The sequence below is a fragment of the Ambystoma mexicanum genome, chromosome 12 (genome assembly GCF_040938575.1).
Source record: "Ambystoma mexicanum isolate Mex_15411 chromosome 12, UKY_AmexF1_1, whole genome shotgun sequence".
NCBI classification, from domain to species: Eukaryota; Metazoa; Chordata; class Amphibia; order Caudata; family Ambystomatidae; genus Ambystoma; species Ambystoma mexicanum.
The window spans coordinates 49,101,489-49,117,890 of NC_090936.1; the positions used below are offsets into that span (position 1 = coordinate 49,101,489).

Here is a 16,402-nt window from a genome sequence, read left to right on the forward strand (position 1 = left end):
TAACACCTGTTTCAAGATCTTTGCATGGTTTGGCTAGCCGGTGGCTGCGAGGGGGGCTATCAGGCAAATGTATATTTATTGAAAGTGGTCCATGCACCCCGAGGAGTATCACGTGCTAACAGCCTAAGAGGGCTGTGAAGATGCTTACGAGAAACTGAGCACAGCTCCGTCAGGTACATCCCAGCCCCGGTAAGCACCCTTCATGTGCCTACCGTGCCACAGCATGGCAGGCGCCCCTCCGTGTGGGGTTATGCCCACCATAAGTGATCAGGTTTCCCATGGCCATAGCAGGAATCGTTTCTTTCCTAGTTCTATCAATCGACAATATCTTCAATCCCAAAATGCATGGACCTTTTTGCATCTTCGTCCTTTTGACAGTCTGGCGCAGTCTGTGAGAAAATAAATCTCCCGTGACCATACTGGAAGATGACTCTATCGGAGATCTGCTAGTTGGACCATAGGAACTTTATTATTAACGATGCTACGAAGCCCCCCCAGAGAGAACCGAGAGACGCCCTTCGGAACCCAGTCCTTGCCTGGCTTCGCGCAAGATCTGTGCCGGCGGGGGTTGTACGATGCTCCGATCTGAAGCGTTTGTAGAATAGAACTTGACGATTGGTGTGTCCAGGGGAATAGGGACTGTAATGTGGTAGGGGGTGCAACCAGTACCCTCCCCCCTTTTCTTGTGTTTGTGCAAATACTGCGAATCTTGGTCTTTTTAGTCTGATTTTTTTCAATAGTGGTTGCATTTTTGAATTACTGTGACTTCCACAGGGGTTCTTCCGTTTGCCCTTTTTTTCCCCCCTTTTTCATCTTGTGTTTTGTACATATGTTTGTAAGTTATGTTTTCTTTGTGGCGCTCTGAGGCCTGTGGGCAAATAGCGCATTATAAGAATTCTAAATAAATAGGGCCGTGGCCGAACCAAAACCGCAACATACTTGTGTGGGACACTTTTTGTGCCAATTTGGCCTTGTCTGATGAGCTACTTACAAGGCAGCTGGTAGTTTTGACCATTGTTGCTGAATAAATATTCTTTAAATTGCACAATTTCCATCACGTTTGATAAAATTAAAAAAAACTTCCCCCACGGGCACTATTCAAGGAGTCGGTCACAACTGTGGGCCACTTTTTCATTGGTGCTCGACGCAATTTTATGCCCCTGTCCGACCCTTGATCTGACGCTCATCGAGACCGCGTTACACAGGAGGTTGAAGTGGTTTTAATTGTGTTTTAATGTTTCTTGAATTTGGAAGCATGACATGATTTCTAATGGAAATGTATTTTGATTTATTGTTTTTATATGAAATGGTCCTTTGGATGTAACACGCAATACCAATAATACGGGAAGTGCGCCATCTGCTTGCTTTCTTCTCGTAGTATGTTTAGGAAACACACATCCCAGCACGTATGTAGGGTTTCGATTGCTTTATTGCGGTTTCACTTCTGGTCTTGGACCTGTTAGGGGGAGATGGGCAGGACACAGACCAACCAAGTATCTTGTATTTTATTGTGCGAGAGGGGAACCTAACAGACCCCCCCCCCCCCCCCCCACCAGCAGAGCCTGCAGAGTGGCAGCTGCTCTGCACACTCTCCCCGCCCCCAGGGCTGCCACGCTCACTATGCAGCGAAACAAAGGCGCAGGCGCTCGCTCCAGACAGCGCCTTGAGGAAGCGCCGTGTGAAGCAGGCGCTCTCCGTCTCCCGAGCATGAGTGACGGGCGTGTTACACTGCGCGGCGAACGCCTTTGCATCAGAGCCGTAGAAGCAATCTCTCAAAAGGTGCCCAGTCCGGCACCTCACACGCCGGCAAGAAGAGATGCAGCCCGTGCAATCATTTTGCACCTTACAGTACAGTAACAGGAGGCTTCATGCATCGCTTTCATAGGTTGCCATGGACTGCTGGGATGTGTGTTCCCCTGTGGTCAAAGTGTAAGAAAAGAAGTAGTGGAACTATGTTCCCAGCTAGCCTGCCCAGCTCCTCACAAACCCCATTGCCCCGCCCCCTCCCACACACAATACAACCCCCCAAACACATATGCCTGCTGTTTAAGGGAATGTTCAGTGCAGTTCACAGAAAGTTAGGGTGACCAGATTTCCAAAACGGAAAACGGGACGACCAACAACATAAAAGAGGGACTACCCCATCGCAGCCCATCAATTACAGCCCCTCCACCAACACGCCCCCACGACCACCACCCAATCATATTTCCAGCACTGCTCCTTTCTATAAACTGTATATGATCTCATTTGTGCAGTTTTGTCTGTGAATCTTGGCATGTTACTTCAAAACAAGCGTTTGCTCTAATTGCTATTACATGCCTTGTGGTACAATCATTACCCAGCCAATCTCTGTGGCTCAGTCAGTGTTGTGACTTTTACCTGAAAGGTCGGGGGTTTGCGCCAATATTCAAAATTCTAAAAGTATTGTGAAAAATAATTACAATTTTAATTACTGTAAGCACGCAACTATATAAAACCCGGATGCGGTTTCTAAAATGAAAAATCTCCCGGGACCCTGGGACAGAGGACGATTTCCCCAGACTCTTCCGGGAAAACCCAGACTTCTGGTCACCCTACTGAAAGTGCAAGTTTCAACTTCTTCCTACACTGTTATTTTAAAACGAAACCGTTCCGGAACGGTTTCTTTTTTAAATAAAAGTATAGGCGCTGCAAAACTTAATTTACAAAAGTAGAGCAGCCCCGCTCCCGCTCACTTCGACCACTGGACTGTTCCATAGGTCTCCGCAAAGAAGCCATGCACTCTGCTGCTGGGTGGGGCCTGAGCCACACGTGTGCTGCTTCGGGACTGATGGATAGAAGCCAAGAGCCATGCGCACAGCCCCTGCGTGACAGCACTGCGCGTGGGAGGGAAGGGTCGTGCGGGTAGCCACGCACAGCGCAGGTGCAGCCCCGTCCCGGCAAACCACTGCTCTTGTCTATTGGCGCTCGCTCTCAGCCACTGGGTGCAATGTATCCCCTCTCTATAGATCAGAATGCCTCATGCAATTCCTCGTGTCGCGCTGCTGTTGCTGTGATGGACGCGTCGTTCTCTGATGCGCCGAGCAGTGGCAGAAGTGCACCGAAAAAGAGTTGGAGCTGTGGTCTTGGCAAGGGCGAGGGTAGGCGGAAGCATAGTGCAGCATGTGACAAGAGTCGCGGTCAGGGCACTGCACTAGTAACCAAGGCTCCTATTACAACTTTAGACCTGCACAGGGACCTGCACGGACAAATCCTCGCCATGGAATGGTGAATATGCTCGTAAACAGTAGAGGAATGGTAAACGGAACAAAATAAAAGTGGCGGAACACCGCTCCCGACTGTTCCCACTCACTTCGATCGCTGAGAGACACAGAGAGAGACACAGAGAGAGACAGACGAGGCGTTCAAACCATCCTCTGCAGAGAAAGCTGTCCCCGACAGGTTGGAAGCTCTGCAGGTCTGGCTGACCTGCCTTTCACCCTTCTGAACTCGACAAACAAAAGAGTGCCCTACCCTTGGGGATCAAAAATGACACTATTTGCAGTGGTAAAGATAGTCAAATCCTACAGTAACATGTTCTATACAAGAAACATTTTTGGTTCTATGCATATTTACATATTCTATACATGCTTGCAAAATCCCTAAGAATGCAAACCTAGCTCGCTCGTGTAATTGCTTTGCCCCCGTTCATGCTTCCTGTGCAGCGATCTGTAGCTAGAGCTCTTCCCCTAGAAAAATTATCCCACACATAAATGGGTGGTGGAACCGTTGGGGTTGTGTATTATGTGATGGATCCCTGGATGTCGTCACTGCTTCCATGAGGGGAGACCCTTCCCATGAGGCCAGGGATGTGAGGCAGCTACCCGATAGCCTCCAAACCCCCAGGGGTGTTACTCAGCGGAAGAATCTCATGGGGAGGAACCCCCCCGCCCCCTATGGGACCAGTGATGACTATTATGGTAGACGCAGTATTTCCACCCTCTATCCCTGCTACCATACACCCACCTCTGCACTTACCAATACCTCTATATATTGCTATAAAGTACAGGATCCCAGCCTCGGAAGACAAACTGAGACGGGGAAGAGTAGGGATTACCTAGATGGAGTACATCAAGAAACAGAGACAGCGAAGAACTCGCCTAACCCAGTGGAGAGTAATGCAGAGAAATGAGGAGCATATCAAGGTCCACGCACCTTTCAATGTGGACACTTTGAACATGTAAAAAGGAAAGAATGACAGCAAAATATGTCTGATCTTCCATGGAGGAGCTGCGAGAGCCAGCACGGCCCAGGAGAGAAGAAAGCAGACCGGAATGCCGAGAAGGGAGCGGGACGTTACGTGGCCAGTCCGCAGTGGGAGAACCACTCGACAGTCCCACTAAGAGAAGCTCCAGGCCTTCCTTACAGCAGGACAGCGCGAGAAGGCAGACCGCAGTCGAGAGAAACTACGAGGGTTGGGGATGCCCCACAGCTGATTGTAGACGCAAGGGAAGACCCAGGACAGTCGCGGAACGGGAGAGAAGGTGCAGACGGCGCTGGGGCTCTGAAGGTGGAGCAGAGTCCAAAAGGGAGAGCAAGTCAAGAATGCAGGGTCTAGGACCCGAACCAAGGGGAAGTGGTGTTGGCATACCTTGTGTCGCACATTAGTACTTGGCAGGAGAGTGAACCAAGTCTATCCAGAAGGAGGGCCGCACAAAAAAAGCAAGTCTGGGACCCGCACCATAAAAATGATCCTCAGTACCTCTTCATAGTCGCGCAATACCTGGAGCCAGGTGGGCTGTGCATAACGAAAGATAAAGTAAACCCGGGAAAGAAGCCATTCTGCCTGACAACACGAACTGCCAAGAAGCCTGAGAAAAGCCAGAGGAAGGGAGACTGTCCCCAGCAAGTATATTATTTTAGAAATCTGAGACAGGCCAGTGAAGGGAGACATTCCACCTGCAGAAACTTGAGAAAGGTTAGGGGGAAGGAGCCACCCCCTAACACCACAAACTGAGACCAGAGGGGAGATAATTCCCCCCCACCCCCCGGCCAAAGAGCTGAAGAAGCTTATATGCCAAAGAAACCACATGGAAGACTATGATTGAAATGGGAACATTGCTTGTGAACTGCATTTTGGAGAAATCTGGTGCACCTGGAGCCGTATGTTTACAAACCTGAGGAAGAGAGACTTCCCCCTCAGACCACAGTCTCAACGTGAAGCAGCTGAAAACCCATCAGTTGTTGAGTTTAGCGATTGTGACACACGGCGGTGGGCTCTTCAGCGACAGATTGCATTGCATTGTTAGTTGAGACAGGGGAACCCCTCTTAGTATTAGGGCTAGTTGGGGTGTGTCCTCCTTTATTTTCATCTAATAAGTCTTTGCCTGCCACCATTGTCAGACCCATACCTCTGCACCCTTACACTTAGCATAGCCTATGCCTTGTGCATGGCCCCTTGGTGTTTGCATTTAAAAAAGGTGCATTTGAGGTACATAAGTGTGAGCAGAGCCGACCATGCTGATTGATTGGCTGCATGAGGCAATTCTGGAATTACCGTTGCACATGTGCGGGTGTGCATGCGCTTTGCGGTGCTTGTATATTATGGTGGTGTTGGTGTTTAGCAAACCCGAGCCTCATCGTCTGTGTACTGGTTACTGAGGTGGTAATAGAAATGGGAGATGCAATGAGAAATGTTCACCGCTCATTCTGGGAAAAAGTCTGCTTGGTGAATTTGCAAACTTCAGCTTTTTGGAACATTATTGCAGAGCAAAAGACTGGAAACCTCTGCTCTGTTTTTTTTTATTTATTACCATCATAATTTGGTGGTTTATATTGCATTCCTGCTGGTTTCACAAATGTTGTCTAATATGGTGCATGTGATTCACTCAATATAAACCATCCTCCTACACGTGTAGAGGACCACAATTTGAGAAATACTATATTACGAAATTGACAACGTTTGCGAATATTACAATTGAACATCTTTTGCACTATATACAAATTGAAATTTAGGATCAAGGATTAATAAAGTATCACCTTTGAACATTAATTGACCACTATCTGAATCATGTTTTCGACAATACAATCTACACACCCCATGTGGATAAGTAAAACAGCTGCCGCAGAGATTTGACGCCATTCTTTTTTTAAACCGCCTTTGTTGATTGGGCAGACACATTTCAAGGGGCCAACTGGCGACAGCTCTATCATTTACAATATTAAGGCCATTTTTCGCCACAGGCTTGCAATATGTCTGCACCATGTTGTTAACTCATATCTATGATGTTACTCCACCCAAAATGTCAGATAGCCGCAGATACCATACGCCCACAAAAACACTACGTGCCATTTGCCACAATATAGCCGTGGCTGCACACAGCGCCAGATCTACCCGCGGGTAGCAACGTCACGCACTGAGTGGCTGCTGTATAGCAACGGATAATTACAACAGTACCATCCACCAATTACAATTTCGAAAACACAGACATCATACATACCTTGCACATGCAAACTACTAGAAATTAAAACTAGGAATCATTTTCCTGGAAACGGAGAAAGACTGCAGATATCATGGCTGGTTTGAAAACTATGTGGCTGATCGCAGACAGTTGGCTGTTTTGGGAGAAACGAAATATTGACATGGACCTAGGTTTGAGAGATTTTGCAATTAAATGGTTTGGAATGCGGGGCATGCGTTGGTTCCACGTTTTTCCAAAATTGTTCAGTCTGAAAAGTACAGGGCAGCCACATGTCATAGCAATTCATTGTGGATGCAATGATTTTGTGAATGCACAATGTGTGCCCCTTTCTTTAATGACCAAACAAGACATGGGAAAACAAATGGAACTATTTCCTCACACCATCTTCCTTTTCCAATTTGACTCAAACTAAAATGGAGATGGACCACCGCCTGTAATAGTAAAATTGAGAAATCGTGGAAAAAAGTTAAAGAAGTTTCAGCATTCGTGATACCACAACCAATTATGGATTTCAAACAAAAACATACAGTTCTACATGGCCAATTTCTATAGACATGGAGTACACCTAACTAATGAAGGTTACTCCAAATATACTAACATACTGCACTCTGTACACCCCAAAACAGTCCCTTTTAAAGACTACTTATCACATATAAATATAATAAAATAACCAAAAACATTTTATTTTGCCTGCAGGCACAGTTCATTGACTTTATTATAATAACTGCGGTTACGCATTCTTAGTTAAAGGGGTGTGGGACTCACTTCAGGTTTTATACTGCAATATAACTTAAAAGATCAATACAGTACAACATTACTCATGTACTTTTGTAAAGTAGCTGAAGATAAAGCAAGCAGAGAATAATACTTAACAGTGAACGGGGTAGGCAAAAACTTTACAGCCACAAAATATAATGCCATAAGTGGCAATACACATGCTAAAATACAGTGTATGGGGCGTCTAAAACTAGAGTACGAATGCTCCTTTTTAAAATACATTTTTCTCCAATGTCTCACATGTACGAAAGTCTGAAAACACGCAGCCAAAACAAAGACTCCAAAATACCCACCGGGTGACTTACCATGGGCCATGGCCAGTAATTTTTCATCCCCAACATCACTGTACCTATACAAATAACTTTCAAAAAGAAATAAACACTGACCCCAAAATATATAGCCACGGGCACGGAAATAGTCCTAGCCGCGGTTATATATAGTCTTATTGTATCCTCGGATATAGCCACAAATACCAGAAGAATGGCCATAAAAGAATTCTTTCCTTGACCCCCAAGCAGCCCCTTCATCTATGCCAGCACTCCCCACTCACCAGATGCCCTCCTCACTGCCCCTCACAACACACGCTGTTTCTGTGACGCAGTTTCCTTTCAGATGTCGGCTATTCGCGGCTATAACCAAATCTACAGAAAACTTTTTATCTTGCAAGCTTGATCCCTGGACCTCCTATAACTTCCAAATTTTGCTTGCTGTCCTCAACCTCCCCACCTCTAGACAAAAGTAATTTGCAATAATTTTAACCTGCAAATAGCTTTTAAACTACTTTTCTTTTCCCGTTATCAAAGGATATCGCTCACATTGACAGAAGAACAAGATGGCGGCTATTTCATTTCTAAAACCCTCCCGGTTTTAGGTAAATCCCAGAGATCTCCATTTTTGGGAAGGGGCACCCCCTTCTCCATCAAATATTTAAAAAAACTACTGCAGGGAATAACTCTAACGACGCATGGATCACGAGAATGCTTCGTACCCGAATTTGTTTTGGGTGTGGTGCAAATCAGTTCAGCTGTTTGGGCTGAGCGATTTCGTAAAAATGTACCTTGTTTGTCTATGGGAAAATTAATGAGAAGTAGGCAGGGCTTTTGGAAAGCATTTTGTTAATGCTTAATAATGTTTATTTTTTAACGGATCTTAACGAAACTTTGCAGTCTGGCCCAGGGGTTTTAAATTTTGCCCAAAACCATTCCTCGAATCAAAAGTTAACGATAGAATTTTGAGTGGTTCCTATGGGAGTCTGACTTGCCTTAACTTTAGGGTGGCTATCGCCGCACTATTTTTTTTATATATATATATTGCATCCAATACGTATCATCTGCAATCATCTCCCATAACCTAAGTAACTTTTTTTTTCAAATCTTGAAATGGATACAGAATTGGCAAGGCATCCATTATGCACATTCAATAGCAACTCCTGGTGTCGTAGGAAAAAAATGTAAATTGAGCTGCCTGCCACCTGTTGAATAAGGAAGGTGCTTGTGAAATACTTTATGGCACCCTGACCCGGTCACTGCTCGCCCGGCCTCGGTCACGTTTTACCTGCATCCCCCGATGCTCCGCCTTACTTCATCCACTACGTCCTCTGCTGTTAGCTGCTCGGTCTACCTCCTTTTCCGGCCCCGCCCCAAACCGGTTTCACTGCTGGCACTCCAACCCTCCCACCGATGCTGCTTCATGTGCTGAGCTGATTCTCACGTTTATTTTTCATCTTTCCTCCCAAGGGAATATCGCCTGTGTTGTGGTAATTGCCTTCCATCCGTTTAGTTGGTCAAAATGGCTTCTAACTTGCTGGCCAACTTACTTTCTTGCCATTGCTGATTATGTTGCCCCTTATTACTGCAGTAGGGTGGCTCCACCGCAGAAACTGCAGGAAGTTTTCTATTTTTGGTTGTGGCTATTACGGGGTACTTTAGCACTACATAGAAGCTGAAAATGTTGCATTGCGTTACAGATGCCAGTGAGATGGGATGTGAGGACACGCTATCCGCTTTTCCTTGGTTTTTGGATTTTCACCCACGGCATATCGCCTTTCCCACCTGCTACCTACGCCTCTCAGCCAGAACCTCAACCGCTCCATCATTGAGTGTCATCAAGCTTTGTGCTGTAAAGGCCCTTTTAGTGTCTTCTGAGAGTTGGCGGCTTAATTGCTGCTGTAAGTGAGCTCCTGTTGTAATAAAAATATCTTAACCAAGTGTGCCTTCCGTCCCTAGGAGCATGTCTCCTGACATCTGTTCTGTGTACTCTACTTGGTCAGCCAGTGTGCCTTCAGTCCCTTGATTTCTAAGGCGCATGTCTCCTGACATCTGTTCTGTGTACTCTACTTGGTCAGTCCCTTGATTTCTAAGGAGCATGTCTCCTGACATCTGTTCTGTGTACTCTACTTGGTCAGTCTCTTGATTTCTAAGGCGCATGTCTCCTGACATCTGTTCTGTGTACTCTACTTGGTCAGCCAGTGTGCCTTCAGTCCCTTGATTTCTAAGGAGCATATCTCTGACATCTGTTCTGTGTACTCTACTTGGTCAGCCAGTGTGCCTTCCGTCCCTTGATTTCTAAGGCGCATGTCTCCTGACATCTGTTCTGTGTACTCTACTTGGTCAGCCAGTGTGCCTTCAGTCCCTTGATTTCTAAGACGCGTGTCTCCTGACATCTGTTCTGTGTACTCTACTTGGTCAGTCCCTTGATTTCTAAGGAGCATGTCTCCTGACCTCTGTTCTGTGTACTCTACTTGGTCAGCAAGTGTGGCTTCAGTCCCTTGATTTCTAAGGAGCATGTCTCCTGACCTCTGTTCTGTGTACTCTACTTGGTCAGCAAGTGTGGCTTCCGTCCCTTGATTTCTAAGGAGCATGTCTCCTGACATCTGTTCTGTGTACTCTGCTTGGTCAGCCAGTGTGCCTTCAGTCCCTTGATTTCTAAGGAGCATGTCTCCTGACATCTGTTCTGTGTACTCTGCTTGGTCAGCCAGTGTGCCTTCAGTCCCTTGATTTCTAAGGAGCATGTCTCCTGACATCTGTTCTGTGTACTCTGCTTGGTCAGCCAGTGTGCCCTCAGTCCCTTGATTTCAAAGGAGCATGTCTCCTGACATCTGTTCTGTGTACTCTACTTGGTCAGCCAGTGTGCCTTCAGTCCCTTGATTTCTAAGGAGCATGTCTCCTGACCTCTGTTCTGTGTACTCTACTTGCTCAGTCCCTTGATTTCTAAGGAGCATGTCTCCTGACCTCTGTTCTGTGTACTCTACTTGGTCAGCAAGTGTGGCTTCAGTCCCTTGATTTCTAAGGAGCATGTCTCCTGACCTCTGTTCTGTGTACTCTACTTGGACTGCAAGTGTGGCTTCAGTCCCTTGATTTCTAAGGAGCATGTCTCCTGACCTCTGTTCTGTGTACTCTACTTGGTGGTCAGCAAGTGTGGCTTTTGCATAGGTATATGGGCATGATTCCCCCTGGTCCTGCGCTGCTGCCCAGCAGTTGCTCTCTTCTGGCGAGCTATCTGTAGCATCCTCCGTCTATGAATTGCTGTGGGTAGAAGGGGCAATGTAGAATGTGGAGGGAGACGTTAAGTGATTGATCTTTCAGTCTTCTCATTGGTTCGTTGTCTTATTGTCGTCTATTAAAGACTGCACACACAACGTATTTTTCCCCGATTTGTTGCAGCCTTTAATATTTGCCAAATATCACTTTTCCACCTCATCACCCTCACCTCTGAAATTGGCGGGGTTTCACCCCTGAGTGCCCCCATTAATCCTTCACCTGCTCGCTCCCCACAGTCATAACCTGGCCCCATAACACGCACAGACATGCAAACGGACACACTCAATTTACCTCCCACTTCCATCGCTCCCCTCGGCCGCGCCCGTCAGCCCCTGCTTGCACCCGTGTGCGACAGAGGCGCAATGGATAGATTTAGAAAGACCGCTTCGTGTAGTCACAGAGCAGTCATTCTAAATGTGCCTTTTTATTTAAAAAAAAAAAAAGACAAAAAAAGGAAGCCTCAAACTTTTGGTTGTTGATTTCTTTGACACTCTTTAGGAACTTTGGGTTTAACTTGTGAACTCCACTGCAAGTGCTGGCTATAGAACATTAAGCCTTTTAGCACTTTCATAGGTTTGCCCAGTACTTCAGATAAGATTTTAAAGTGGGAGTATTTTACACACTATCTTTTAAAGTTTGGAGTAAAATGATTTTTTAAGGAATAAAAATGTAAGTCCAAATCCCAATGGGAGTATTTTATAAGCCGATAAATGTTTTCACAATAATCCCTTTGCACCTTGTTATTCATATGCATTAAAAGATGCAAGTTTACTTCTTCCAATTATGCAGTAATAGCAGTTTCTTCCTGTGGTACTAAGTCCACTACTGGTCCAGACCTATGCTTGTAGTTGTGTGGGTGACCAAATGGGCGCAAGGTCCCCACTTTATTTCTTTGCGAGTGTTTCCTATTTTTATGGGGGGGGGGGGGGAGTGTCTGATACACCCCTTGCATCTGTAGGGCTGGGTTTAGCATGTGGGGGCCAGCGTAGGGTTTTGGACATGGGGCGGAAGACTCTTACTTGGGTTGAGGCAGGGAGACCACTCCTTGAGTTGGGCTATCGCTGATGCCCCATGAAGAAATGTACCAGTACTGAATGCCAGAAGGCTATCCTGCAGCGCCTCCCACCAAACCCTGCCATCTGGGGCAAGCTCCCAACCTACGGGAAAGAACTGCTCCATTTCAGATGACTTCACCAGTGCCCGGTGACTTGGGACCATGCATAAGAAGGGAAGCCGAGGGGCCGGAATTACCTGGGGCAGAGAATGCCAGAAGACTATCCTGCAGCGCCTCCCATTGAATCCTGCCATCTGGGGCAAGCTCCCAACCTACTGGAAAGAACAGCTCAATTTCAGATGACTTCACCAGTGCCCGGTGACTTGGGACCATGCATAAGAAGGGAAGCGGAGGGGCCGGAATTACAAGGGCGTAGTCATTGCAGCAAATGGTCAGAAGTCAAAATGATAAAAGGTAGAAACACATGGTTAATAGAACATCCTTTAAATAAAATGTTCACTTCATTTCAGGCACTTAATTAAATAACATTAGTAACACCTGTAAGAATAAGTCATGACTGGGGCTCGCAGGCAAGAGTTTCAGCAGCAAATGTTCTATGACAAAGTAATGTGAAATGTAGAGAGTGGGGTTCTTACAGTTCATCACGGCCCTTTAAGGCAGGCCAGGGGGAGAACCCCACTTAAGATACCTTTTTCACTCTTGTTCTGGGGGTTCAGTTGCATTGAGCCAGGCTTCTAGGCGCTCCATGATGCGGTGATTCTGCGTCTGGTTGATGACCTGGCTGACTAGTTCCAACGCACACAGTGTGGTCCAAGCAGCAAGGGCACTTGGCATGAACAAGCTTGGGCCAAGCAGGCAAGATCCGGATTAGTGTAGCTCACAAGCAGCTGGAGGCAGGGAACCAGGGTCCAGGGATGTTCTTTGATTGCAGAGTTGCTGGGAGGCCCCCTTGCAAGGTCTCCCGGGGCAAGAGTAGTCCTTGATCTGCACTTCCAAGCAATACATGTTACCAGAGATCACCTGCAGGAGTTGCTACTTCACCACTGAGCAGGACCCTGTTCCAGTGTTCCATCAGAAGGTAGGTATTGCTCCACCCACAGCTTCCTCCATATATGCCCCATGGGTATTTGTTATGGGTGGGGGTGGAGGGGGATAATAGCTTGCCTCTTGCTTGGAAGTCTCCAGCCTTCACCTCTCATTGCGGTTTCAAGCAGGCTGTACTCCCAGCCAGTTTTCAGGGAAATCCTCCTTCAGTAGTCCAAAGTTGAATCCACTGAATGTATCCCCCCCCACCCCCAAAATCCCATACCCCCCCCCACCCCACCCCCTGCATGTTGCCGCAGAAAAACGGTCCACCGTATTGACCCAAAGCAATCCTGTTCGGGTCCAATCCTAGCTGCTGTAACAAGTATCTTTTGCCTGCTGACGTCTTACCCAGCGTGCCTTTTCTGCAGGAGGTTTGGGAGCCGTAGCACATTCCAAGATGAGATCTCTCTCTCTCTGAACCGAAGAACACTTCTCAGTGTTAGCAACTTCACCCTTTTCCTCTGTCTGCCTATTGGAAAGGGATGGCAGGATTCACAGAGGACCTCCCAGTGAATGTTCCTGATTCTTGGAGGAAGGTGACCACGCTTCTCAGGGGGATCCAAGGGAAGGCCTCCTGGGCTCGGCTGTGCTGAGCGTGGTGGTTCTGCTTAATACACACCAGGCCAGTCCAGAATGAATCGCTATCCACCAAGCTGACGATATGACCTCATGTGCTTGTGGCTGTGCACATGTGTAATAGCAGCTACCATGTCTTAGCCTAGACATGGCGCTTATATGTATGTGTGTGTGTGTGTGTGTACATATATATATATATATATATATATATATATATATATATATATATATATACATACATCTGCTACCAGACGGCTGTGTCCAGACAATTCTGCAAGTCTTAACTGCTTGTTCCCTTTTTAAAGTATTCTTGTTTTTATTCCCAAACTATCAAAGCGAAAATTACAATTTTTAAATTGAGTTCTATACATGGCAACTCAAAATCCCTTTGAGAGTATGTCCCCAAGACACCTTTGCCTAATATCTCAATTGTAAACTTATACCATGGTGTAGCAGATTTGGCAACCACAGTCGGGTGAGTGTGCTTTTTAGTGAATACATTGGCTCTGCACTTTCTGAAAGTTGAGCCTCATTCAAGCCCCACATGCTGCTAGCATGCCAGTGAGTAATGCCCAACAGCAGGTATATGGGGGTTGGTGGGTGCCTTGTATGTGGTGGTTTGCAAGTTCAATGATGCGCCCAGTGGCTGGCCGGCCCATCTGGGTTCATACCCAGCAAGGACAGTTTGTAAAGCAGAGCCATGTCTGAAAGCGTGGCTTGTCCACATATGTGACTTTGATGGGTGCATCCATTTACTAGAGCTCCTAAGATTTCCAAAAATATGCGCGCTTCCCCTTTAGCAGATGGAATCTGCACGACACATTCAGCACTGCCACGGAACCACTTTAGCGCAGACATTGTATAACCATTCTTTTCTGTGAAATGCAAACCATTTGAATGATTGTGTTCAATACTATACTCGTGGGCGTTTTGCAAGTGTTCACATGATTTGAGTGTATAAAGCATTAAAAGGCATAAATACCTCATTATTTAATGGCTCCAGCTAAAATGTGATTTTCTTTTTTTTCTTCTCTTGTAGTGAGTATGTTTTTGAACACTTTAACTCCCAAGTTCTATGTTGCCCTGACTGGCACATCCTCCTTAATCTCAGGACTTATTTTGGTAAGTACTGAAAATCGAATTATTTTTGAGTTCTGAAAACGTTATTCCCCAATATCATGTTAGTTATGCCACTAATTTGCCATGGTATGTGGCTGCGTCTTTTGTTGTGATACGAATATATATTGCACTGCCCTTGTCTTCTAAGAACAAGCCACTGGAGAGTTTTCTTTATACTGGTGACGGAACTGAAGATCAACCATTGTGCAGGTTCCTTATCGTGATCACTATGCTCGGGAGGGTCAGGTGTAATGCACACTGGTACTCCTATAACTCAAATGATTGAATTTGTACTACCTGCTTAATCCCCGTAACTCGGTCAGCCTATTGTACTTGCGTTGCATATTTTCAGCGGGTAATGTTTGCGACTGGTCCGGCTCACGAATCGGTGTAGGATCTATTGCATGCTCCTTCCGGTGTATTGAAATATCTAATGGCTCACCTGATTGCGCCTCACTCCAACGTACTCCCGTGCTCCCTCCGTTGCTGTCGCCCTCTTTTACCTTTACGCTGTTATAATCATCTATAGGGTTCTAGCACATTACGTATCTAATGTCGCAGCACCTTGGTATGACCAAATATGAGAGACCTTTCCTTCTTGTAATACTTCGCAATTAGAAATTATATTGTCAAGTTCATGGTAAAAATGTCTCATTTCTGGTAACCTAAGTACTCCAGAAATGTGCAGAAAATACACCACCAGAGTGATTGACATGGAGCTATTCCTGCATAGGAAAACTCCCCAAACGAGGGTATGAGGAAGGCCCATGCTTGACCATTGAGAAGAATCCTGGTGTAGCCATGGGGTCCTGTGGTTGGCGACCATGACTCCCAAGTATTGCTTGACTTTACCACTGCACACACCATGTGTGTGGCAGGGGCATGTCGGAATAAACAAACTCTGGGAACTGTCCCTTTTTAAGGGATCCTTGTGTTATGGAGATACCTGTTGAAAACCTATACCAGAGTTTACTGAACCCCCAAGTTGCATTTTGCCCCAAAGTTGTGATCCCCTGACAAAACTATGGCAAAGTAGTTCCTGTTAAGGTAATGTGGAGAGTGCAGTGGTCAATGCCCAAAAGCAGTGCCGAAAGAGCGACTTGTGTATGCAAGCCACTGTGATCTTTGTATTTTACAATCCCAGTCCACAAGCGAATAAGACGAGGTGAAACCACAGGATGCATAGGTCCGCTGCACCTGCTCTGTCCCGCGTATGCGTGAACTGGAAATCCAATAGAGCTGCAAGCTGATAAAAAGGCTACATCCACGGGATTAAGTAATAAGGATGCAGCGGCAATGTTGCTGCTTTCCGGCCGCAATCTGGCAGACTGTAAACTTTCATGTTCAAAAACACCTGCACATCTGAGCTGTTTTAAGCAAGGGAGATCACTGGAAGTGGGTCCAGGGCACCTACAATAGGGCTGCTTATTTTGAGGTGTGTAGATCAAGAGTGGTTTGGGAGTGTAGTCAAACGTGCAATGCCAAAAACAATTATTGCGACAATCAAGGTTATTCAGGTTCCTAATAATAGTTACACATTGATTGACACTAAGTGTATTTAATCAATTATTGTTCAGCCTACAGCCGACGCGTGTTGCGACCGATATGGTCGTTTTCAAGGCACAAATACTTGACTTGATCAAGCAAAGAACAATAATGAGATGCTGTCTTAGACGACTTGCACATCAGAGCATGTTAAGGATAAAGTCCTCAAATTGATTGAAGTACCAAGACCAATGAGACCTCCTGTTTGGTTTCAAGTAAGGCGTGGATCTGCAGTAAAGAAGGGGTGATCCCTTGGGAGGTACATTGTCCACTGTATTATAACAGCGATCAAGGAGTCATGCCTC

The 16,402-nt window shown here is 46.2% G+C and overlaps 1 protein-coding gene across 5 annotated transcripts in view; it reads left to right on the plus strand.

Annotated features, from left to right (window-relative positions):
• ST7 (suppression of tumorigenicity 7) overlaps positions 1–16,402 on the plus strand; it is a 596,792-nt gene that overhangs the window by 92,615 nt on the left and 487,775 nt on the right. For all 5 annotated transcript variants that reach the window (XM_069627934.1, XM_069627935.1, XM_069627938.1 and 2 more), the window contains exon 2: positions 14,473–14,555. In XM_069627934.1, coding sequence (XP_069484035.1) covers positions 14,473–14,555 — 83 coding nt within the window. The remainder of the gene's footprint in view (positions 1–14,472; positions 14,556–16,402) is intronic.